The sequence below is a fragment of the Molossus molossus genome, unplaced genomic scaffold (assembly GCF_014108415.1).
Source record: "Molossus molossus isolate mMolMol1 unplaced genomic scaffold, mMolMol1.p scaffold_m16_p_9, whole genome shotgun sequence".
Lineage (NCBI taxonomy): Eukaryota > Metazoa > Chordata > Mammalia > Chiroptera > Molossidae > Molossus > Molossus molossus.
Genome location: NW_023425403.1, coordinates 98,213,147 through 98,239,230, shown reverse-complemented (window position 1 = coordinate 98,239,230; position 26,084 = coordinate 98,213,147). Strand labels below are relative to the sequence as shown.

At 45.0% G+C, this 26,084-nt stretch overlaps 1 protein-coding gene and 1 pseudogene across 1 annotated transcript in view; both read right to left on the bottom strand.

Moving 5' to 3' along the window:
- FOXO1 (forkhead box O1) overlaps window positions 1–5,517 on the bottom strand; it is a 104,661-nt gene extending 99,144 nt beyond the window's left edge. The window contains exon 1 of the mRNA XM_036250155.1: window positions 4,459–5,517. Within this exon, the coding sequence (XP_036106048.1) occupies window positions 4,459–5,094 (636 nt within the window). The 5' untranslated portion in view covers window positions 5,095–5,517. The remainder of the gene's footprint in view (window positions 1–4,458) is intronic.
- A 9,421-nt stretch (window positions 5,518–14,938) lies between these two features.
- LOC118622465 overlaps window positions 14,939–26,084 on the bottom strand; it is a 38,946-nt pseudogene continuing 27,800 nt past the window's right edge.

Below are 26,084 nucleotides of genomic sequence, written 5' to 3'. Positions count from 1 at the left end.
TGCAGAGAAGGACTGAATCTACTCTGCTCACAGATGCTCCCTACATTTGCAAACTCCTTTGCTCTCTCTAATCACCATGGGGTTTATACTGCCTTCCCAAAAGTATTCCACACAGCACACACACACCAAAAAAAACCAGCCAAGTAAATCCCATGATGCCAGGGTACTGGGTAGTTTCCAAGGGTAGAGTGTTCCAGAAAAATCCAAATAGTTCAAGCTTCCCAAAGAAATACAGACAGCAGCTCTCTCAGAAAGTCATGCAGGCCCTGGCCAGGTTAAAGTGTCATCCTGATAAGCCAAGGTTGCAGGTTTGATCCCAGGTCAGGAACACATACAGGAAGCAGTCGATGAATACATTAAATAAATGCAACAACTAATCAATGTTTCTCTTTCTCGCTCTCAGAAATGAAAGAAAAAAAGACAGTCTTGCAGAATTGCAGTTCAGGAGTCTGAATGAAGAGCACAAGGACAGGCAAAACTTTTCCAGACTCTTGGGGAGGATTCTAACCACAGAGTATTATTTCCCCTCATCTTCATTTCAAATATGCACTCAGATTCCCTGTGCAGTGCATGATATCTAACAATATTGGTGTCCACTGCCAATGTGATAGCCTTTCAGTAATTATGGGAAGGTCTCCACAAACTTAAACCTTTTTTAAAGTTTACATGAGGAATGTTAAACTTTTCTTTCCAATATTCAAATATTTGCCACTTAAAAAAAAAGATTTTTAGCCCTGGCCAGTTTGGCTTAGCAGTTAGAGCGTCGGTCTATGGTCCAGAGACACCCAGGTTCGGTTCACACTAAGGGCACGTGCCTCGTTTGCCGTTTGTCCCCGGCCCTGGTTGGGTCGTGCGGGACACAGCCAGCCACTCGATGTGTCCCTTTCACATCAATATTTCTTTCTCTCTTCCTCTCTCTCTCTCTCTCTCGCTCTCTCTCTCTTCCTTTCTCTCCTTCCCACTCTATCTGAACAAAAAATAGAAAAATGTCCTCGAGGATAAAACAAAGATTTTTAAAAGCTCAGTATCATTCAAAAATAGAAGCCACCCCTCCCGCCACATCTCCCCAAGAGTTTGCCACAAAAACATAGGTAAAATAAAAATAAAGTTCTTATGAGTCTCCATTAAGATATTTATACTTGGCATCTATTTTAGGATTTCTGAAAAAAATAGCTCATCAAAAGACATGTTCACATCAGTCTCACACAATTTTCATTCTCCAGCAAATAAGATACACTTGGCTGCATAATCATTACCCAATTTTAACTCTTTCCTCATGCTCCCTTCAAATACATATATTGCAATTTTCGCCCAACTGTAAAAAAAGGTTTTTCTTAAAGTAACTTCAATAACAAACAAGAAGTTGGCTTCACCAGGATTCTTTAAGTCGAATGTGACTGTGCAGCAAGAAATCAGCCATCTTCCTGCTGTGGAAGGGATCTCTGTGGCTAATTAAATTACTCACCTACAGCTTAAAAACCCAAATTACAGAATAGTTATTAATTTTAAAATACATTCTCAGTTCACAGACCAAATTATAGAAACTTCATTCCAAAATGAAGACTATCTGAACTACTTCATAAAACAATTTAAATTTTCCCTTAACATGTGTAGAGTCTTGTTGAATCATTCTTTTAACCTAAATTAAGCGCTGCAAATAATATCAAAGAAATAAGTAAGAGCCAACTCAAAACTGCCATTAAAAAAAAAGATGCAGAACTCACAAAACTACTTCCCAAACTCTAAAGAGCTTTCTATTTAAAAAAAAAAAAAAAAAAAAAAACAGGTCATGGGAATGATGTTTCACTATTTACAAATACTGTACATGGTTTAAAAGATCCAGATTTTTCAAAAGCCTTAGCTTCTACTTTGTGTGTAGCCTTATGACAGTTCTAGCCAATGTTAAAAAAAGTGTCAAGCAGATTTAAGGTACCATCCCTACAAATACAAAATTCATGTCCGTAAAACATAACCAGTATTTAAGGAACTAGAAGTTTATGAGCTCTTTAACAGCTTCCCAACTACTACATGCAAATGACTTACAAAACTCAGGCAGGCCCTAGGAAGTAAAACACATGAAACTATATTTAATTAAAGATTCAGTCTAATCCCCAATAGCAAATCACAGGAAATACTTAAGTGTTCCTAAGCAGCCCCTCCTCAGTCCTAAAACGGTTAAGTTTGGGTTGATTTGCATTTTAGAACTGAATTTCTCCTTTTCATGAATCTTTAAAACAGGAGAATCTTTTAGATCTGAGTGAAACTTGGTTTTAACAAATAACTCATTTTTATGAAAACTCTAACCAGAAGACTAATTATGAGTTAGAACACTTCATGCTTTTTCTTTTCTTCTTAAAATACCCTTTTACTCAAAGTGAAAATGCACTTGCTGTAATCTGACTTGCACCAACTGACTCTTGATTACACCTGAAACATTTACTCACTTGAGAATGGCAGCCTGCTCCCTTCAAAGACCCACTAGGTTTCTACTGGGACCTGTCACTGGGCCTCCAAGTCTGGACGGACAATCCTAACTAATACTTAATAGATTTGCTACCTCTGGTACATACATTTTTTAAAATAATAAAATCATAATTGCATTTGGGGAAAAATTAGAACAAGAACCTAAAAAAATGGTTGAGGGATGATTTGGCTTTATCATCTATTTTTCTACTAAGCATGAGACCTTAAACTTTAAGTTATATTCCTAGTTTAAGAATAATACTCTGACTTAAGACCATTTGAGAGGCAAAACTAAAAATAATTCCAAAACTTTGCCTTTTTCCACCTTTAAAAAAAAGGCACTCCAGCAAGCTTAAATGGGTTGTATCCATTTACAAAGATGTAAAAGACACCCTGTACTTTAAATGGTAAAAATATATTTTTTAATGTCAAATGCTTTATCATAGCTCGAGTAGTATGGATAGATGAGCAAGTTAAGATAAGTAGTTAAATGCATATGTTAACTAAAATTGGCTTTGGCTGACAATCCCGACTTTGTGACTTAAAAGAATACAGAGGTGGGGCAAAAGTAGGCTTATAGTTATTCTTATGGAAAATAATACAATAAGTAATAAGTAATAATACAAGAATAAACTCTGTGTTTCCGGTACTCGCAATTGTAAATCTACTAAGCAGTCACTTTACCTTTTTGAAACACGTGGTCAATTGCAGGGGTGCCTAATAATGAAGTTATAAATGATAACTTTACTCAAACACACTTTGGAAAAAATAAAATCCTGTTTCCTTCTCCAGGAACTTCAACACAATGTGAATAACTTAACCTTTTTGACACACAATAACCACAGGAATGACAGTGTATGTAAAACAACTTCGGTGTAACAATTGTGCAGCAAAGATTTTGCTGTACGTAAAGATTATGATTATTTTTATTATGGTGCCTACAGTCAGGATGAGGCCCTCGGATCTGTACCTCGGTGCTCAGTTGTAACACTTTAGTGGCAAAGTGAGAGAGAAGGTACACACGTCCCCAGCACAGGTCACCCAGAGGAGCCTCTCCCTGTCTAATTAAAGGTCTGGGACCACGGGAGAAGCGAAGTGTGCGGGCACTTCCCTGCGTAGACTGGTGCCGGCCGCGCTACCCAGCCGGCTGGCCGAAAGCCGCGCTGGCCCTTTAAAGGCTCTAGCTTCCTGCGCCCTCGGCCCCTCCCAGGCTGTCGCCAGCTCCCGCCTCCGCCCCCGCCAGAGGGTCACACTTGAACTTTAGCTCGCCCGGCGCAAGCCGGCACCACCGCTCCGCAGGCGGTGGCCACCTCATAGTACGCGTCGAATGCGCTACCTCGAGCCCGATGTACCCGGTCCCCTGCATTCAGGGCCACTTCAGATAAAATCAAAACAAAGCAAAATGCACATCGTCCTCCAAAAACTGCGCGGCCAACCCCCATAGGCAGGCTCGCGCCCTGACTATGCCCTCCACCTGCAAGCCTCGTTCCCTGCAGGCGGGCTCGGATGCCCCTTGCCGCGCCCATACCCGCCCGGCGCGGCGGAAACGTCTCCCCGGCGCGGTCCAACGCTGGGAGGTCGCGCGCCCTGGGCCCATAGGGAGCCGCCCTCACCCCCTGGATCCTAGAAGTTAAGGAGCAATCGCAAAAGTCCACGCAGGCTGTGGGAAAGGGAGCAGCTCCCAGTGAACCCTTCTCCTTTCCCTGGCGAACTTTTCTGCCAACTCTTATGTCCACTTGTTGGAGTACTTTTTTCTCCCTTAAACGAGCACGTTCCCCATTCCACTCCTACTCTCACTTGAGAGCGCGTACAGTCTCCCAATCGGTCCCAGGTAAGCCTACCACCGACATCGGCCAATTCTCGCCCGCGCCCTGCACTTTCAGAACAAGCAAACTTCCACAGCTGCCCCTTATCTGCCCCACCGAGACCTCAGGAGCAAATAGGGGTCTACGAAACCCCTCTCCCGCTCTGGCCATGCGCCCCGAAGCCACTCACCTTCCAGCCCGCCGAGCTGTTACTGTCACCCTTATCCTTGAAGTAGGGCACACTCTTGACCATCCACTCGTAGATCTGAGACAGCGTGAGCCGCTTCTCGGCGGAGCTCTCGATGGCCTTGGTGATGAGGTCGGCGTAGGACAGGTTGCCCCACGCGTTTCGGCGGGACGAGCTGCTCTTGCGCGGCTGCCCAGCGAGCGATCCCGCAGCGGCAGGAGGCACAGGCGGGTGCTGCGACAACGGCCCGGGAGGCGGGGGCTGCGGCGGCGCCGGGTGCAGGCAGCCAGCCTCTGGGCCCTGGAAGTCCCCGCACAGTCCCCCGGTGGCGGCGGCGGCCGCCGCCGCGGCAGCCACTGCGGCCGCCGCCGCGGCCGCCGCCACCGAGCCGGGCGCCTGCTGGAAGTCCCCGCTCTCCTCCAGCAGGCTCAAGTTGCTCATGAAATCGGCGTTGACAGCGGCCGCCGAAGGCAGGCCCGCGGCGGCGTCGGAGTTCGCGACGGCCGACGGCGCCGGGCTGGAGGTAGCCGAGTTGGACTGGCTAAACTCCGGCCTGGGCAGCGGCCAGGTGCACGAACGTGGCCGCGGCAGCGGCTCGAAGTCCGGGTCAATCTCCACCACCTGGGGCGCTTCGGCCATGGTGACCCCCGCCCCTCCCCCAGCCGCAGGAGAACCAAGAAAGGGTAGAGCGCAGCACTAGGGGCCAAGGGGAAGGGAGCGCGAAGAGCCGGTCAGAGATTGGGGACGAAGTCGGTGCCGAGAGGGGACGAAAACCGGGAAGAAGGAGCGGCGAAGTGGAAGCGCGAGCCCAGAACTTAACTTCACGAGTCCATCAACATCTAGACTCCTACGGGTCCGCTGCACCGACCGGACGGCAGGCCAGGGTCGCCGGGCCCAGGCAGCACCGGCGCCGCGCTCCTGCTGACACGGCCCGCGGGCCGGAGAACTGACGGACGCCGCGGGCCGCTCGCTCTCTTCGGCGGCGCGACCGCGGCGCTGCTGCCTGTTGAATGTGGATGCGGCAACGGAGGCTGCAGCTACTACGCGGCCGCCCGACTTACGGGATCTGCCGCCACCCCCCGCCCGCTGCGGCGCGCGCGCCGGCCCGCCCCTGACTGACAGCTCGATCGGCCAATTAGCGCGCGGCACCGCCGCCGGGGCAGCCAGTGGATGCCGACCTGGGCGGGGGCGGTTTTCCACCGGGAGGTGGCAGTGGGTTGGTGGGGGGTAGTGGGGTGTTTTTCTTTTCTTTCTCTCTTTCTCTTTCTGTCTCTCCCTCCCCTTCCCCCCTCTCTCTCGCCCTCCCTGTCTCTCCTCTCTCGCACTCTCTCTTTTTTAATCTATTATTATTTTCTGGTAATTCTCGAGTGTTTCTTTGAGTCTCTCGCCTTCTCACTGTTTGATTGCTGGGAGGCAAACCAGCGAGAAGGCGGCGGCGACACTTTGTTTACTACAGAGGAGCACAGCCGAGTACTCGGGAAGTACCTGAAGAGCGAGTCGCTCGCTTTACTTCGACATCCTCTCCCGGCCTAACGCGGTGTGGAGCGGGCCAGGGGCCGAGGGGCCGAGGGGCCGCGCCGCGCCCCGGGGGCGCTGCGTGGGCGGAGGCGGCCTCGCAGAATTCTACTCACTGGCTCCGAGTTCTACCCACGATTTCTTCGCCAAGAAACGTGGGACAGCCGGTGGGTTTTGTTTTGGTTTTTTGTTTTCTTTCTCTGCGATCTGTCAAGTCTTTCGGTCCCGTGTGGGCCGCGCACGCCCCCCGGCGCCGGGGTTCTGACGGTGGAGCCCGCGCAGAGCACCCCAGCCGCGCCCGGAAGCCACCTGTCCGCACCGGTTAGCTGAGCCTCTCCGTTCGATAGTCTAGCCCAGCACCACCAACCAGGTTCACCCAGTCTATTCTTGACCTGAATGGCCGGAAATCTGGGGAAAGGGAGCTCGGCCTGGCAAATATAGTCCTGTTCACACGCACAATCCGAAGGCATTCCAGACCTCCTTCCATGAGTGGGAGCCTCTTCTCCTGAGCGAGAACCTCAGCTTGTCCACCTAGTCAGTCCAGGGACGGTGGGGAAAAGGAGATCATTGTGAGAAACTTGTCACTTTATTACTTACCCCTAATAAAATTCAACTGTTATTTCTTTGCTATTTAGAATGGAAGTGATGAAGTGTTGAGAAGAAAAACTCAAGAGGTTTGGGGTACAGCCCTGCCTCACCCCCAGATTCCTAATTTGGGCTGCTTGCCACGTGTGTCAATCAACCCACCCCACCTTTCCCCATCTGGGCTCCAGGTCCAGGACATCCTGTCCAGGTCAGTGGGGCCAAAGCTAGGAAGACAACGGTTCTTGGGTCTTAGGGAGCAGAAGAAACAGCTTTCCAGTTTTGTTTTGCTTTGTTTTTTTAGGAGGAATATGGAAGGCATTTTCTTTAAGAGGGATGAGATCCCTTAGGATGAAAGATTGACAGTAGAGTTTTAAATATCTTGCCCAAAAGGACAGCTCCCAATTCTTTTTTTTTTTTTTCCCTTTATTGATTTTAGAGAGAGAGGAAGTGAGAGAGAGAGAGAGAAATAGAAACAATGAGAGAGAACATTGATTGGCCACCTCCTTCATGCCCCACACTGAGGATTTGGCCCACAACCTGAGCATGTATCCTGACCAGGAATTGAACCAGCGACCTCTTGGTGCATGGGTCTATGTTCAACCACTGAGCCACACTGGCCAGACCCCAATTATTTTTTTTAAAAAACTATTTTTTTAAGCCCAATACTTTCTTAATTTTTTTTTACAGATGTCCCTCCTTTTTCCCCATTGATACCCTTCACCCCAATCCCGCCCCCACCCTTCACTGCACTGTTGTCTGTATCCATTGGTTATGCATATATGCATAAAAGTTTTGCTTTTTCTCTTCCCTTACCCCACCCACTTCCTTCTTAGGTTGTCATTCCCTTCCCTACTTCCATGTTTCTGTATTTTGTTATCAGCTTATTTTGTTCTTATATTCCACAAATAAATGAGATCATGTGATATTTGTTTTTCTCTGACTGGTTTATTTCACTTAGCATTATACTCTCTAGATCCCTCCATGTCCTCTCAAAGGGGAAGAGATCTTTCTTACAGTTGCTTAGCATTCCACTGTGTATATGTACCACAACTTTTTATCCACTCATTTACTGATGGACCCTTGGGCTGTCCTCCAGATTTTAGCTATTGTAAATAATGCTGCTATGAACATAGGGGTTAGCTGGAGGATATTTTTCCATTGGTTTTTAGATAGAGTGGAATGAGAGAGGGAGAGAGAGAGACATCGACCTGAAAGAGGCATATTGATTGATTGCCTCCCACATGACCCCACCGGGGCTGGGAATCAAACCTGTAACCCAGGTACATGCCCTTGACCTGGAATCAGACCCTCAACCTTTCAGTCCACGGGCCAATGCTCTAACCGCTGAGCAAACTGGCCAGGGCAAAAACTCTCTTATAGGTAATTCTTCAATTGAGAAAAAAAATGACGTCTTACCTTGCAACCATGGTAGCTGTGAAAACCAGCAGTATAGCAGCCTTTGGAGGAGTAGAAATGGATTTGGATTTGAAGCTCTCAACAGCCTCATCTTCAGAGAATTGTCATTATTTGATTTGTCTTGCAACTCCCTAGAAAAGCCCCATTCACAGCACTTGTCTGGATCTAACTGAGAGCTCACTCAGTGATAAAAGCCCTATCTCTAGTGTTTCTGTTAAAAAAAAATTATTGGTGCCTGGCCAGTGTGGCTCAGTGAATTGAGCATCATGCTATGGACTGAGAGGTCCCAGTTTGATTCCCAGTCAGGGCACATGCCTGGGCTCAATTCCTAGTGGGGTACATGCGGGAGGCAGCTGATCAATCCATATTTCTCACATCAATGTTTTTTATCTCCCTCTCTCGCTAAAAAAAATCAATAAAAACATTTTTAAAAATTATTGGCTCTTATTTAACATAACACTATAGCTGCCTGACAGCAATACCAGTTGAGGCAAACAAGGGGCCAACCAAAAAATGTAAAAGGAAAATATGGGGAATGAGATTGCTGTAGAGGGTTTTGAAAAGTTCCAGTATATTCCTAAGGCTAGAGTCGTGATTCTCAAAGTGTGGGTCAGAAACTGCACAAGGCAAAAATTATTTTCATAACAATAGTAAGATATTATTTACATTTTTTACTCTCATTTTCTCATAAGTTTGCAGTGGAGTTTTTCAGAGTCTGCATGATATGTGATATAAAAGATTGAATGCAAAAGTAGGTAGGAAGCCCTGGCCAGTTTGGCTCAGTGGTTGGAGCATCAGCCTGCGGACCGGAGAGTCCGGGTTTGGTTTCTGCTAGGGGCACGTACCAAAAAAAAAAATAAAAAGTAGGTAGGAAAATCCAGCTGTCCTGTATTAATTAGGCCAGGCATTAAGTGAACTTAAAAAATATAAAACAACGTTATCCTTGTCAACGTTTTTTTTTTTTAAGTTTTTCACACATAAAAAGAAAAAATGGCATCTTAAGAAAATTAGGCCTTTTTTAATGATTTTTTTTATCCTCACTCGAGGACATTTTTGCATTTATCTTCAGATAGAGCAGGAGAGAGAGAGGGGGGAAGAGAGAGAGAAACATTGATGTGAGAGAGACACATCGACTGGCTGCCACCCGCATGACCCCAAATGGGGCCGGGGACAAACTGCAACCAAGGTACGTGCCCATAGCGGGAACCGAACCCAGGACTCTGGTCTGTGGGCCAATGCTCTAACCCCTGAGTCAAACGGGCCAGGGCGAAAATTAGGCCTCTTTTACAAGTTTGAAGACTTAGAGATTTATTTCTTCCTTTAGACTGTCATCTCCCTATCCACATATCACAACAACTTCCTATTGATATCAGGAGTGGTGGGCTGGAGTGGGGGTCATGAGCCTGGTAGATTGAGGGTAGTGTTAGTTCACACCCTCTTCTTGTGGTCTCATGTTTACTATCAAACTTGGACATCAGGCCTCCTCTGCCAGCCACTAGGGGACCTCAGTGATTCTGATGATGAGCTCAAAGGAAGGTGGCAAAGTCAAACTGTTGCTACTCTCAACCTTGCCAATTATACTCTGCAGGGGCAGTCGGATATCCAGAGGACCACACCCTACAAATAGGTCGTGCTCTAGTGCATCATTCTTGGCAAAGGAAGTCAGCTGCAAATTTGGCCTTGCCTTCATTTCAATTCTGATTTTTCAGGGCTTCAAACCAGTGAGTGAGTGGTTGAGGGAGTTTTCTTACAGACTGTCCAGGTCCTTGAATTCTGTGCTATTCTACCTAATTGTTTCTTTGAATGTCATAGTTTGCTTTATCTTGGTGTTTTGTAAATTTTGACTTGAAGCAGGCACAGAGTACCTACAGGGCCAATATCCCTGACACATAGTTCAAAAAAATTAAAAGTATATGTTGAAAGGTGTTTATAGCTGCCTACCAGAGCAGTGTATGTGTCAATTTACTGACCTGTTAGGGTGCTGGTGAACTGTAAAGTACTTGTTTCCAATTTTTAGCTACCACAAGCTATTCTGTAATGAATAACCTTATATAACTCAGTTTGCATCTATCCAAATGTATCTATAGGAAGAATTTCTGGAAAAGCAATCACTGGGTCACCAGTTACATGCATTTGTAATTTGAGACACAGTGCCAAAATTGCCCTCCATAAGGGTTGCCTTAAGCTAAACTTTCTTTTCAGCTATACCCACAGGATGTGAAAGTTGAAAATAAACTTGATGATCATCTTGGTGTTCCCTTTTAATTTACAGATAAGGAAATTGAGGCACAGAGAGACTAACTGATTTGTCCAAGACCTTATGGCCCAAGGCCAATGCTAGAATTCCACTTTCTTGCTTTCCCATCAATAATTTCACTTCACAGATGGAAAAAATTTTTAAAAACTCTGTAATCCCACTATATGAATAACCACGGTAAACCTTTGTGATGTGTTGCTCTCCAGTCAACCTCACAGATTTTAGTAATTTTATTTTATTTTTTTTATTGATTTTACAGAGACAGAGAAAGGGGGAGAGAGTGAGAAACATCGATTTGTTGTTCCATTTATGTATGCATTCCTTGGTTGATTCTTGTATGTGCTTTGACTGGGGATCAAACCGGCATATAGGGACAATGCTCTAACCAACTGAGATACCCAGCCATGGCAAATTTTAATAATTTTAGTTAGATGAACTCCACTGAACTGAATGAAGTTTTGATTTAAAAGATTTGAAAAGCAGACACCAAAAGATGATGGTGATAGTAAGCTAATGAAAGAAAAAATATTACAAAAGAAGGCTTTGTTTAATCAAAAATGTAAATGTTTTCTCTCTTTGAAGGATGTCAAAGTATTTAGGTTGGCACTAGTTCTGCTTAAAAGAAAGAAGTTCAGCATTGGTCGGTTTGGCTCAGCGGTTAGAGCATCGGCCCACGGACCATAGAGTCCCAGGTTTGGTTCCTACTAAGGGCACGTACCTTGGTTGCAGTGTGTCCCCAGCCCCGGTTGAGGTCGTGTGGGTGGCCACCACTCGATGTGTCTCTCACATCGATATTTCTCTTTCTCTCTTCCTTCTTCCCTCCTGCTATATCTCAAGATAAAAATGCAAAGGTGTCCTCAGGTGAGGATAAAAAAAAAGAAAAAAGTTCATTTCTCCTTTAGTATTTCTTGTGATGGGTATTTGCTTTGAAGGCTTTTTAAAGCGAATATCAATTATTAGTTGGTCCAAACGAACAGAAAAATGTTTTGTGTGAGATAAGGACAATTAAAATGAAAAAAGAAATTTATTGTCACAGATGCCATCTCATAAACCAATGTGGCATTCTTTTCTCTACCTGGTTTTCACAGTAATTATTGCATCATCCTTGACAGGAAGACTGAGGGATAGTTCCCTTTGATCAATTCCCAGGCAGAAACTTTTGCATTTGTCCCTTGCGATCAAAACACCACACACTGATCTCTGATTTAAATTATTACTCTTCAAAATAGGTAACTTAAGTCCAATTTAATGAGCAAGTAAAAAGCTTGGATGCTTATTTTTCAGTCATGACGCTTACCTTTCCCCAGCAACTGCCCATTTCCAATATTTTGCCTGAATTATCAAAACGCACTGCTATCATCCGGCCCGTGTGCAGTGGTTGAGCATCAACCCATGCACCAAGAGGTCACCAGTTTGATTCCTGGTCAGGGCACATGTCCAGGTTGTGGGCCTGTTCCCAGTGGGTGGCCAATCAATGTTCTCTCTCATTGATGTTTCTATTTCTCTCTCTCTCTCCCCTTCTCCCTTCTTCTCTCTCTCTAAAATCAATAAAGAAAAAGAAAATTTTTTTTAAAGAGGCTACTTGTGGGTCTCTACAGGAATTCCTTTTTTTTTTATCCTCACCCAAGGACATTTTTTCATTTTTTTGTTCAGATAGAGTGGGAGGGAGAGAGAAACATCGACTTGAAAGGGACACATCGAGTGGTTGCCACCCCCACGACCCAAACAGGGTCGGGGACAAACTGCAATTGAGGTACATGCCCTTAGCAGGAACTGAACCCTGGGTTTTTCTGGACCGCAGCCCAACACTCTAACTGCTGAGCTACACCAGCCAGGCTCTACAGGAATTCTATATTATATTTGTAGATAATCTAAATGACCAAAATTAGAGAACTGTTAAATAAGTAATGGCTTTGTCTGTAAGGTGGAATTTTATGCAGTCATTTAAAATAAAGTGGACAAAGCACTTGTAATGACATTGTGACAATGATGGTGATAAAGTATTTAAAGGGTTGTAAAGTATTACTATCAACTAAAAGTGTTAGTGTGGAGGGCAGTTAGACAGACATGAGCAGAGCAAAGATGATGAGCCAGGTACAAAAGGTCACCAGGGCAGACAGAAAGCCCTGAGTGCCTAGCAGGACAATTGTAGGGTGGGACCTTGTTCCCAAGGTGACCTTTCCTCCCCTAGCAAATTGCCAGCCATGGGGTTTGGATCCTTGACCTTTCCTCCCTAGAGATAACATCTAGGCCTCAGTTGTATTTCAGCTCCAGGCCCAGGAAAGCAGAAAAACCAGACAAGTGACCCCACAGCTGACCTCAGAACCAGTTGCATTGACTAATGACCCCCTGCCCTGGGATGGACCAATCAGTTAGTGGAGACCCTGACCTTAAAAGGACACACTGGGAAAATTGCTGAATATTCTATTGAGATCTTTCCCTGGGACCTCCTGTAAAGTCTCCACCCTTAAAACCCTTAGGCCCATCTGGCTGGTGTGGCTCAGTGGTTGAGAGTCAACCTATGCACCAAAAGGTTGCTGGTTTGATTCCTGGTCAGAGCACATGTCCAGGTTGTGGGCCAAGTGGGGGCATGCAGGAGGTGGCCAATAGAAGTTTTCTCTCATTGATGTTTCTCCCTCTCTCCCTCTCCCTTCCTCTCTCTGTAGAAATCAGTAGAGAAAAATAAAAATAAAAACAAAAAAACCCTTAGGCTCTTAGGCAGTCTGTACTTTCCCTGCCAGGAGCATTTTCCTTTCCCTTCCCCCTTCCCTCCTCCTTCCCTCAGGCACATTTACCATAACATTCCTTACTCCCAAACTCCAAGGGCCCTTCAGTTTCCTCTATAACTTGTTTCCTAAGCCCATTTCTTCATCAAATTATGTCTACCTTTGTGATTTTCCAAATAAAACTTCTCTTATAGTTGGAGTCTTGGTTCTGAATTCTTTTCTAGCCAGAACTCAAGTATAGAGGTTGCCAAACCCAAGTCTGGTCTGACCCCAACCGGTCTAACACCCAGTGCCTTTCCTACCACCTACAACATTAATAGTAGTGGTATCTGAGTGATGGGTTTATAGGTGATCATTATTGGTCTAACAAAAACCCCTCGTTTTTGGTTTTTTTTAATCTTCACCTGAGGACATCCTTGCACTTATCCTCAGAAAGAGCGGGAGGGAGAGAAAGGGGCAAAGAGAAAGAGAAACATCCATGTGAGAGAGACACATCTACTGGCCGCCATCCACACCAACCCATCCAAGGGTCAGAGACAAACCATAATCAAGGTAGTGTCCCTAGCTGGAACCAAACCTGGGACTCTCTGGTCCATGGGCCGACACTCCAACTGCTGAGCCAAACCAGCCAGAGCCAAAAAACCCTCATTTTGCCTGGCCAATGTGGCTCAGGAGACTGAGCGTCATCCCATGGACTGAGAGGTCCAGGTTCGATTCACTCAGGACACATGCCCAGGTTGCGGGCTTGATCCCCAGTAGGGGCTGTGCAGTAGGCAGCCAATCGATGTTTCTCTTTCACCTCAATGTTTCTATCTCTCCCTTCCTCTCTCTCTAAAAAAACCTCAATGAAAAAATATATTTTTAAAAACCCTCATTTTACAGGTAAGAAAATAGAAACACTGAGAAATTAAGTGATATGCCTAAGGTTGTACAGTTAGTAAAGTGTAAGGATCAGAATTTGGACTTCCTGGTATTCAGATTGTTGTAATGTGTCAGCAAGATAACCAGAGACAAATTGTAGAGGAGCGCTTTATTCTCACCGGCAGGCTGTGGAGGGCATAGTCTCCCCTCATATCAGCAGCCCCGATTCTTCTTGCTTGTCTAATTTTAAAGACCAAAGTCCCATCCTCCTTCCCTCCCCCCACTCCAAGGACCAGTACAATAGTGGGCATGACAGCTATTACCGAAGTCAAAATTAGCATCATTCACCGGGCTCACAAATACCTGCAAATGCAGTTACCAGTACTTGGAAACTGCAAAAGTCTGCAAATACCGATACTGGAAACTGCAAATGCCTCCCAACACGTGGGGCAATTACAATCTTAGGCAAAATTTCTTTACTTCTAAGGGTAATTAACCTATTATTGGAAAAATATTGAGGAAGGTTTATTGATGATAAAAATGGAATCTGGTCGCCTTAGCCTCGGGGCCCAGGTCATTCCCCAATGGTTGTCCTGACAAGTCAAATCGTTGACTCGACTTAGTTTTTATGAGACTGTTTATTACACGTGGCCCAAAGGCTAGGAGTAAACATAATATAGCAAGAGGGCCAGCAATGGCAGAAAATAGAGTTGTAAACCAATTTTCAGATTATCGCCTTTTTCTTTCTTGTTCTTCAATATTTTTTTCTAACTAGTGATAAACTTTCTTGAATAATCTCTGAATCATTTGCATAAAAACAGCATTTTTCTCCCCATGAAACACACACAATCCTCCTTCCTTAAGAAATAAGAGGTCTAAGCCTCTCCTATTCTGTAGGACCATTTCTAAGTCCCCAGTTCCACGGGGCACATGTCTATAAGGATTCCCCTGTACAGTCATAACCAGAAAAATCAGAGTCCCAATAAATGCAAGAGTCTTATCTGTAGAGGCCTGAACCATCCATTTTGCTTTTTCTCCCTCAGCCGGAAATGGTGCTGCCAGATCAGGATGCTGTGGACCTTGATAGTCATTGGTGCAGGCAGGATGGCAGTGTATAGTCCCTTCAGGCCGGCATTAGTCCCTGGGTGGTGAACTTCTTTACCCATATCAAGTTCCCAGGCTGGAAAGGGTGCACAGGGCCCAACATGGGCACAGGCAGGGCATCACAGATGTATTTATGGACAGCATTCTGGGCCAACTGCAGGGCCTGCAAAAACTGTAAGAGGGCAAGGGGAGCAGAGTGGTCCAGTTTTCACCAATTTCTAAAGTAAATTTGGTTAAGATTTCCTTTAAGGTCCTGTTCATGTGCTCTACCTGCCCGGAACTCTGTGGGCGGTAAGCACAATTAAGCTTTCAATTTATATCTAACCCTTTAGAAATATCCTGTGATCTCTTTGCTATAAAGGGGAGGACATTGTCTGATCCAAGGGTCAGGAGTAGCCTAAACCTGTTACTCCCTTTACTATATCCCAGACTGTTATTCCATTACCAGGGGCAAGCTCCCCCTCTCTCAGTGTCCTATTCTCTTTCCTTCTTGAGTATTCCTTCAATGTCCTGTCTTATGTAATATGTATGTCCCTTTCTTTTATTATTTTATCTCCTCTGCATAATCCTTCTCTGGGACTAACAACTTCCCATCAGGTAGTGTCCATCACCCATTTGGTTCTTGGGTGGCTTGCTTCTGTTCAGCCAAGCCATTTTCTGACCTAGTGTATCTGGAGAGGCCCCACTGGTTTTAGGGCTGCCTCTCAAGCTTCCTGGTGCCTCTATGGAGTTCCCCTTCTGATGTTCTTCCCGGCCGAGGTTAATAACCCTCGTTCCCTGTAGATGGCACTATGCACATGTGCTGTGGCAAAGGCATATCTGCTGCCAGTATAGATGGTTACCAACTTTCCCTTGCCCCACTGGAGAGCCTGGATTAGGGCTATGAGTTCAGCCTGTTGGGCTGAAGATCCCCTATTCAAGGACTGTGACCAGATGACATGGTCCTGAGTTACTACTGCTGCCCCAGCATACCTGATTTCTTCCTGGACATAGCTACTCCCATCCGTGAACAATACCGCATCTGATGATGGCAGCAGGACATCCTGGAGGTCTGGCTAGGCTGTCTGCACAGTATTGATTGCCTCCAGGCAGTCATGTAGAGGTTCCTCCAGGTCATCGTCAGGGAGCAAGCTGGCCAGATTGATGGCCAGTGTTTGTGGAATTTGAGGCAGGGTTGACCCAGGAGGAGCACCTGGAGCTGGGTGACTTGAGTATTTGACATCCAGTGCTCTGGAACACTCCGGAGAAGGGCTTCAACCGCATGGGGTGCAGTTAACGCTAACTCTTGCCCTAGAGTTAACTTCTCTGCCTCCTGTACTAGGAATGCAGTAGCTGCTACTGCTCTGAGGCAGGCAGGCCATCTGGTTGCTACAGGATCTCGTCTTTTGGACAAGTAGGCTACCGGTCTCTTTCAGGGTCCCACGTTTAGAGTGAGAATCCTTTGCTCTGCCTCTAGCCTCGCTTACATACAAATGGAAGGGTTTTGTGATGTCCGGTAGGGCAAGAGCGGGTGCTGCAATTAGGGCCCTTTTTAAAGTCTCGAAGGCCTGTTGTTCTGTCTCAGTCTAAGTCAAAGGTAGTGCCCCTCCTGTACATGTGTACATCGGCTTAGCAATGGCTGCAAATCTTGAGGTCCACAGGCAGCAGTATCCTATTGCCCCTAGGAATTCCCTTACCTGTTTCTTGTTGTTTGGGGCCAGGATCTGCAAAATTGCCTCTATGCAACTAGAGGATAGAGTCCATTGGCCCTTGCTGATCTTATATCTCAGGTAAGTAACCTCCAGGGAACATAGTTGAGCCTTTTTGGCCAAGACCTGGTACCCTAATGCCTATAAAGGGCCAGGAGGTGCTTAGTACCTCTCTAGCAGTTCTCCCTGTCTTTTGCTGCTAGGAGAATGTCATCTACATATTGGAGTAGGGTACATTCAGGGTGCTCTTGTCTGAAGTCCTATAAATCAGAACTGAGAGTCTCATCAAATAGAGTAGGAGAGTTCTTAAAGCCCTGGGGCAGCCTTGTCCAGGATAATTGCCCTGAAAACCCCTCTTCAGGGTCTGTCCACTCAAATGCAAAGATAGGGTGGATAACAGGGGCCAAAGGGATGCTAAAGAAGGCATCCTTCAAACCCAGAACTGTATAGAACAGGTGTTCTAGTGGAAGTAGGCTCAATAGAGTATAGGGATTGGGGTGTATGGTCTCAACCCATTTGTTTACTGCCCTCAAATCTTGCACTGGCCTAAAGTCTTTGGTACCAGGTTTCAACACTGGAAGTAAGGGTGTATTCCAGGATGATTGACAGGGAACCAGAATCCCAGCCTCCTGGAGCTGACAAATATGAGGGGCAATGCCCTTCTTTGCTTTGTGGCTCAAAGGTATTGTCTTACCCTGACTGGAGTCACTGTGGCAAGCAGTTGAACCACAGTTGGTGGCTGGTGGCCAGATAGTCTGGGAGGATTGTTTACAGCCCAGACAGAAGGGAAGAGATGTTGTCACTCCTTCATGTAAGCTGATGTCTCAGGGTTTGTTTCTGGAGGGCCTGGGGTTTCTTCCTGTATAAGATATTCCTCCAACAAAGGGCAGGTTACAAGCAATTTTTTTTTTTTTTTTATCTTCACCCAAGGACATTTTTCCATTTTTTTGTTCAGATAGAGTGGGAGAGAGAGAGAAAAACATCGACGTGAAAGGGACACATCGAGTGCCTGCCACCCGCACGACCAACCAGGACCAGGGACAAACTGCAACTGAGGTACGCGCCCTTAGTGGGAACTGAACCCGGGTCTCTCTGGATGGCAGGCTGATGCTCTAACCGCTGAGCCAAACCGGCCAGGGCTACAAGTAATTTTGAAGGGGAAATTGGGAGTCAATCCTGATGTTCTGGGTTTACAGTAAAGTGTGCTTCTTCTCCAATAGATATTATTGTAGCCTGTAACTTTCGGAGATCACGCCCCAACAGTGGATACTGACATTCAGGCATAACTAAGAAAGAGTGTGTAATGGTGCCATTTCCAAGATTTACAGTTCTGTTAGTGGTCCAAGGATAGAGGGCAGTCTGACCTGTCGCTCCTTGAACTGAGGTCTTCTTAGTTGTTAGTGGACCCAGAGGCTCAGTTAGGACTGAATGTGTAGCCCCTGCATCTATTAAGAAATTAACTGGTTTGCCCCCTACCTGTGCAATGACCCTGGGCTCCCGGGGGCTGAGTTGAAAGGAGCCCTGGCCCCATCGTTCTTCTAAGTTAAGGACGGCTGGGGTACTTCTATTTGGGAACTCTCGCTTCCAATGTCCTTCTTTTTTGCAGTAGGCACATTGGTCCTTCCCTAGTTGGGTCCTAGGCCTGCCATCCTGACCCTTCCTCATGTTTCCCTTAGGGCTGCTACTACCACCTTTTCTATTTCAACCAATTTCTTTAGGCCTAACAGGAGAACACAGTAAAAAGTGTCCAAGGAAGCCCTCCCCCCCGGCAGTATTTGGGTCCCACCTTGGGCAGAGGGATGGGAAAATTTGCTCTGACCCCAGGTTTTCAAAAGGACACAAGAAAGGGGAGCATCATTCTAATGCGCATGTTTAGTGGGGCAGAGTGTTTTTCAACTCTCCAACAGTACTTCCCGCCCGTGCCTGGGATCCCTGTTTTTAACTCCCCAAAGTTCAGAGAAGGCTGTTGAAAACTTGCTGCCAAACCCGGGTGTGTGTGTGTGTGTGTGTGTGTGTGTGTGTGTGTGTGTGCAACAGCAGATAAGCCACCTGACTGGCACCAAAGGAACACACCCCTTCCTGGGCCTGACCACTCTCCCCGGAGAACCCTGTGGCCCCTGCGGCCTCTGGGCGAGTGCCTGTGTACCTGCCCACTGCCCCATTTCCCAGGACAAGGGGCTCTCCACCCCAAACCCCAGTCCCAAAATGCAGCGCCATGCAGGACGCACAGGGCGGCCCACCTGCAGGGACTGCCCCTGAATCACTTATTACTCTGTTAAGTGCCCATAGCAATGGGGCTACAAAATCTTGATGTGGCTCTTCAGGTCCTTGTTTGATGGATGTAAGATCTGGCAAATGAGTTCCCTTTTGTGGGAGCTCTCTACAGGCCTTCTAAGCACAAATATTAATCATAGCTGTAGCGGAAGACGGTGGGGGAGTCTTTAAGAAAAGTTTTCTTGGCTTTCCTCAAGTCTTTCACTACACTTTGCTTCACCACCTTATTAGCCCCCTGCATGCCCCCCACTGAGGATTTGGACCACAACCTGGGCATGTGCTCTGACCGGGAATCAAACCAGTGACTTCTTGATTCATGGGCTAACACTCAACCACTGAGCCACACTGGCTGGGCCTTTTGCTGTATCTCTGCCTCTTAGGCACTTCCCCTACCTTTGCCCAGGTTTCTCATGGGGCCAAGTTTGGGGCCCATTACCAGTATTTGTGCCCTAATCAGAACCTTCCTCAAATTCTTCTCTAATAATATTTGAAAATGCAACCCAATGAGGTCTTCTGGGCACTAGGGCTGCTAGCCACGATTAGACTAACCATAACAAAGTTGAGGGAGACACAGTAAGGAGGCAGACGAGGACAAAAATAGGGGAAGACACACAAGACAGAAACTTTTGCTTTGTCTGCCTGGCCGCTCCCCACTCAGGTGAGAACTCACACAGGCTCCATAACAAGCGTCCTGGAACACAGTCACTCACACACAATTACATTCACACAGTCACACTCACACACCGTTTGAATTTCCTTCCAGAAATTCCCTATCCTGAGCGGCGCCTATGCTGCTTGGGAGGGATCAGTCTCCCTTTCTGTCCCAGTGGTGGGTCTGAATGAATAGAATTTGCCAGAGTTGAGCCCCACCTCACGTCTTAGGGGGATTCCCAGGAGAGGAGAGGCTGTGCCATGTCCGGCCCTCCCACTCTCATCCAGATGGACCAGTCACCCAGAACTCTCCTCCAGAGGCTTCCACCAGGTCTCCTTCAATCTTTTTGGGGATGTCTTGGCATATCCCGGCCACTCATCAAAAACCCAAGTAGGATTTTGGGGCCCTAGAACCCAGGGGGCACCTCCCCTCAGATCTATAGGGGTCTGGCCAGCCCGATTGAGAGAAGCTGCCTGTCCTAGGCGTCTAGCCCTTGGTGTACCAAAACACCAGAGAATCGTGCTGGGGCCTCCAAAATGTTATGATGTGTCAGTTAGATAACTAGAGACAAATTCTAAAGGAGCACTTTATTCTCACCAGCAGGCTGCGGAGGGCATAGTCTCCCATCATATCAGCAGCCCTGATTCTTCTTGTTTCTTTGATTTTATTATTTATTTATTTTTAAAATATGTTTATCTTTATTGTTGAATGTATTACAGATTTTCCTCATTTTTCCCCCATTGACTCCCTCCTCTCCACTCCTGCCCTCCTCCTGCCTTTTCCCACACTGTTGTCTCTGTTTATTGGTTATGCATATAAGTTCTTTGGTTTATTTCTTCCCACTTCCCCAACCCCCTTCTCTTTGAGGTTTGTCAGTCTAGCGACCAATTTGTTCTTCTTAATCCTTTTACCTTTTTCACCCATTCCCCCAACCCCCTTCCCATCTGGCAACCAACAAAATGTTCTCTGTATCTATGAGAATGTTTCTGTTCTGACTGTTCATTTTGTTTGTGGATTCCATTGTCAATAGATATGTATTCATTGCCATTGTGTTTGTTCATATATTTTATCTTTTTCTTCAGAAAGACCCTTCAACATTTCATATAACGGTTTGGTGGTGATGAACTCCTTTAACTTTTTCTTGTCTGGAAAACTCTTTATATGGCCATCAATTCTAAATGACAGCTTTGCAGGATAGAGTAATCTTGGTTGTAGGTTCTTGCTTTTCATCACTCTGAATATTTCTTGCCACTCCCTTCTGGTCTGCAAAGTTTCTTTTGAGAAATCATCTGACAATCTTATGGGAACTCCCTTGTAGGTAACTAACTGCTTTTCTCTTGCTGCTTTTAAGATTCTCTCTTTGTCTTGAACCTTTTGCATTCTGATGATGATGTGTCTTGGTGTGGGCCTCTTTGGGTTCATCTTGTTTGGGACTCTCTGTACTTCCTGGACTTGTATGTCTGTTTCCTTCAACAAATTAGGGAAGTTTTCTGCCATTATTGTTTCAAATAGGTTTTCAATTTCTTGTTCTCTCTCTTCTCCTTCTGGCACCCCCAAGATGCAAATGTTGGCATGCTTGAAGTTGTCCCAGAGGCTCCTTATACTGTCCTCATTTTTTTGGATTCTTTCTTCTTTTTTTTGTTCTGATTGGGTGTTTTTTGCTTCCTTATATTCCAAATTGATGGCTTGCTTCTTGGCTTTACCTACTCTACTATTGTATCTCTGTAAATTATTCTTTATTTCAGTGAGTGCCTCCTTCATTTCTGACTGGTCCTTTTTATGCTATTGAGGCCCTCACTAAGTTCGCTGAGGTTCTCATTAAGTTCACTCAGCATCTTTTAGGTTGCTTATCTCCATTTCGCTTAGTTCTTTTCCTGGGGAGTTTTTCTGTTCTTTCATTTGGGACCTGTTTCTTTGTCTCCTTGTTTTGGCTGCTTCCCTGTGTTTGTTTCTATGTATTACTTAAAGAGAGGTATGGGGCTAGCTGAGACCAGATGCTGTTTGTTTGAAAGAATTTAGGAAAACCTGAAGCAGGATTCAAGACTGGCCAATTCTATGGTAAAGCAACTGGGAACAGCTTGGGTGGCTGAAAGTTGGGTGAGGTGGGGCCTCGGGGAATCACTAGGGCAGGGCAACCAGTATGAGCCAGGTTGCTGGAGTCCCTGATATGGGGGCAGTGCTCCCCAAAGGAACAAAGGCCTCTGGCAGCACATTTGTCCTGGAGAAAGACCCCTCTCCAGCCCTCGCTCCAATGCCAAATAGCTCAGTTCTTCTCTGTATGTCTCTCGCACCCCTTGAGCTGCCTCCCCTCCAAGCTTAGAGGGAGTGAGTCCAATAAGTTTGTGCGTGGGCCGTTTAAGAGGAGCTGCCTGAGAATCCAGCCACCTCAGCCTCCCTGAGCCTCAGTTCCCACTGGTTTTTCCAGCCAGAAGTGATGGGGATTCTCTTCCTGGCACTGGAACCCTGAGCGGGGCTCCTGGTGTGTGATGGGGACCCTTCAGTCCTAGGGAGGACCTTCCCAGCCGAGGTGTCCTCCTGATTTTTATCCACCACATGTGGGTGTGGGACCAGCCCATCCGCCTTTGCCCCTCCTACCAGTCTCGATGTGGCTGCTTATTTAATTCCGTAGTTGTAGGACTTCCAGTCAGCTTGATTTCAGGCAATTTTGAATGATGGTTGTTCTGTAGTTTAGTGGTAATTTTGATGTGGCTGTGGGAGGACACGATACTGCGTTTACCTACACTGCCATCTTGACTAGAAGTCACCTGCTCCTTTGATTTTTTTTTTTTTTTATCCTCACCCGAGGACATTTTTCCATTTTTTATTCAGATAGAGCGGGAAGGAGAGAGAGGAAGAGAGACAAACATCGATGTGAAAGGGACACATCGAGTGGCCGCCACCCACACGACCCAACCAGGGCCGGGGACAAACTGCAGCCAAGGTACATGCCCTTAGAGGGAACCGAACCCGGGTCTCTGTGGACCGCAGGCTGACGCTCTAACCGCTGAGCCAAACTGGCCAGGGCTGCTCCTTTGATTTTAAAGACAGAAGCCCCATCCTCCTCCCTCCACTCCCTCCAAGGACCAGTACAATAGTGGGCATGACAGCAATTACAGAAGTCAAAATTAGCATTATTAGCAAAATTAGCAAAATTAGCACTGGGCTCACAAATACCTGCAAATGCCTGCAGTTACCGGTACTCTGTACTGGGAAACTGCAAATGCCTACAAATGTCTGCAAATATCGATACTGGAAACTGCAAATGTCTCCCATCACGTGGGGCAACTATAATCTTAGGCAAAATTCCTTTACTTCTAGGGGTAATTAACCTATTATTGGAAAAATATCAAGGAAGGTCCATTGATGATAAAAATGGAGTTATTTACTCGCCTTAACCAAGAGTCCTACATAAGAATGGAATCTAGTCGCGTTAGCCTTGAGGCCCAGGTCAAGATCAAAACATTTTGCCTTCTATTGCATTGCTTGTCACATCAACTTTCTAATCAAAGTTCTTTAAAATTTATTTTATTTTATTTTATTTTTTTAAAGAGAAAGAAAGAGGGAGAGATAGAAACATCGATAAAAAAGAGCATTGATTGGTCACTTTCTGCATTCCCCCACTGGGGATTTGGCCCACAACCTGGGCATGTTCCCTGACCAGAAATTGAACTGGTGACCTCTTGGTGCATGGGTCAATGTTCAACCACTGAGCCACAGTGGCTGGGCTAATTAGAGTTTTTTATATTATTTGACAAATCTCTACCTGTTTTAAATACTAGGTCTTTATCTTTGAGACAATAAAATAACTCAAACCCCAAGCTGTGTATATATTACAATTAAAAATTTTCTAATATCAAGGACTCATAGAATTGCTATAAAATTAATGGATGATACATGAAATTCCAAATTCTCTGAATCTCACAAATCTGAAAATTTTATTAATGCTTGAAATACGATGTGTTTTCACTATTTTACTTCTGTTTCATGTCATATTAAAGCCTTTAACATGCTTCCCAAAAAGGGGGACATGTGTATTACATTTAAAAATGCTGCCATGTAGAACAGAGATCATAGTACATTTTTGGCAGAAAGGAAGTTTAGCAAGGCATTTTACTTATTTACTTACTTAGAAAACTACTATGTGTGAATGTTCAAGTTAAGCAGTAAGAATTAATTGCTATTTTGCAACAATTAGTTTGCTGTTGTTTTCAAATCAAATCACCCTATTGTCATAACATTATAATAGGGAAAGGGAGTCAAATGTGGTTGTACAGAAACCACTAAGAGTCCGGTAATGAAAGAATGAAGGAAGAAGACACTGTTAGTATTTTATAGTAACTAACCATATTACATGTCATTTGTTGATAAAAATCAATAACAAGAGATAATTGTGTTGTTAGAGTACATGTGTTTTTAATATGCTATGTATAGAGACTGACTGTGTCAGTTATGGTATAAAAACAAGAGGTAAGATTTACTAAATTTCAGATTTGGCTGACTCACAGGGCCCACCCATATGCAAAGTGTGCTGTGCCAAAGAGTATAAACATAGATGAATAGAGAGTATTTCTGCATGATAGCAGGTTTCTATTTTGTGGTAAATAACAGCCTTTAAAACACATTGAAACATTCTATATTGTAAGGGTTAACATTTAAAAATGGAATTTCTAATTAGCTGATCACTGACATCATGCTGGAGGAAAAAATTATTTTTCTCATATCTTTAAATAATTTTGTGTTTGAACAACAAACTTAAAAACAGAACATTTGACTGCTTGCACTCTAGAAGACTCCAACCTGGAGAAACTTCTCACAATCCAACACTAGACTTGGTGAGATCTCTTTCTCCTGTTTTTCATATTCATGTGTTATCTGAAACAAGATAATATATAAATTGATAAATATAAGTGCATATCTCTTGTTTCAAAATGTTTTCAGTTCTAAATCATTAATTTTTACCCAGAATCAGAATATACACATAAAAGTACTTTATGGCCAAATGTTCATAAAAATGACTGTTTTTTCCAACAATAACTATAGACTAAGCACTTTATAGTTATAATCTAAATCAGTCCTCAAAACTACTAAAAAAATATAGGAGTTATTATGATTTACATTCTACAGAAATTGAAACTGAGGCACAAAGAGCTAAGCAACTTAAGATTTTATCCTAGAAGTTTATCTAAGTATAATCATCACGAAGCTACCATTATCAAAATCCAGAGCTTATCCCCCATTTAATATTATATTTTCCACCACCATTAAATGTTAAGATTTTTCTAGGGGACATAGAAATTTACCAGACATAATTTTATGCTTCAATTTTTTTTTCCAGAAAATTGATATTTGAGAATTTGTGATGGTGGTAGTTTGGGGGTGGAGGGGGGGGGGTATTGTCAGCAATCAGCTCTGCCTGAAATCAGTTCAGTTTGTTAATGAAAGAAGTCTAGAGGTACAACATAAATAACAATAATAATGCTGATGTTCGTATTTGTATAACAAATGATGTGGGGGATTTCAAGCCATTAGCACTTCCCACTTATTTGAACTGGCAGCCTCAGACCTTATACAGTAAGAGAAACGTGCCCTTGTAGAATGGTTGGCTTATCTGGAACTCTTTCCAAAACTTTTCTTATCCTGCCCTGGCCGGTTTGGCTCAGCAGTTAGAGCGTCGGCCTGTGGTCCAGAGAGGCCCGGGTTCGGTTCCTGCTAAGGGCATGTACTGTGGTTGCAATTTGTCCCCGACCCGTGCGGGTGGCAACCACTCCATGTGTCTCTTTTACGCTACGTCGATGTTTCTCTCTCTCTCTCTCTCTCTCTCCCTCCCTCCCTCCCTCCCTCCCTCCCACTCAATCTGAACAAAAAATGGAAAAATGTCCTCGGATGAGGATTAAAAAAAAAAAATCCTTTCCTCATCTGAGTTTTAGAAGCTTGGAGTTAGATTAGAACAAACGAATAGATTTACATTTCACATGGGTGCTTGTTATTCCAGTACTTTTAAATCTACCTCGGTTGCTGAATTTACTGGGGATTGAGTGAAGCTATAAAGTTTATTTTCATGAGACAATAAACAAAATTAAAAGCAAAACAAGACATTGTGCTCCTCTCCGTTTTGAAATCTACCTCAAAGTGAATTGGAAAGTGCTCCCTCCAACACCACCACATGAACATAAAATATCAGAAATATTTTTATTTATTTATTTTTAATTTTTTAATTAATTTATTTGTTACAGATGTTTCTCCTTCCCCCCCCCCCATTGACACCCTCTTCCAGATCCTGCCCCCTCCACCCCCTTATTACTTTTTAAAAATATTTTTTTCTTCATTGATTTTAGAGAGAGAGGAAGGAAGAGAGAGAAACATCATTGAGAGAGAACATTGATTGGCCACCTCCTGCATGTCCCCCACTGGGGATTTGGCCCACAACCTGGACATGTGCCCTGACCAGGAATCAAACTGGTGACCCCGTGGTGCATGGGTCAATGCTCAACCACTGAGCCGCACTGCCCAGGCTATCAGAAATATTTTTAAAGCACAGTTAGAAAAACTTC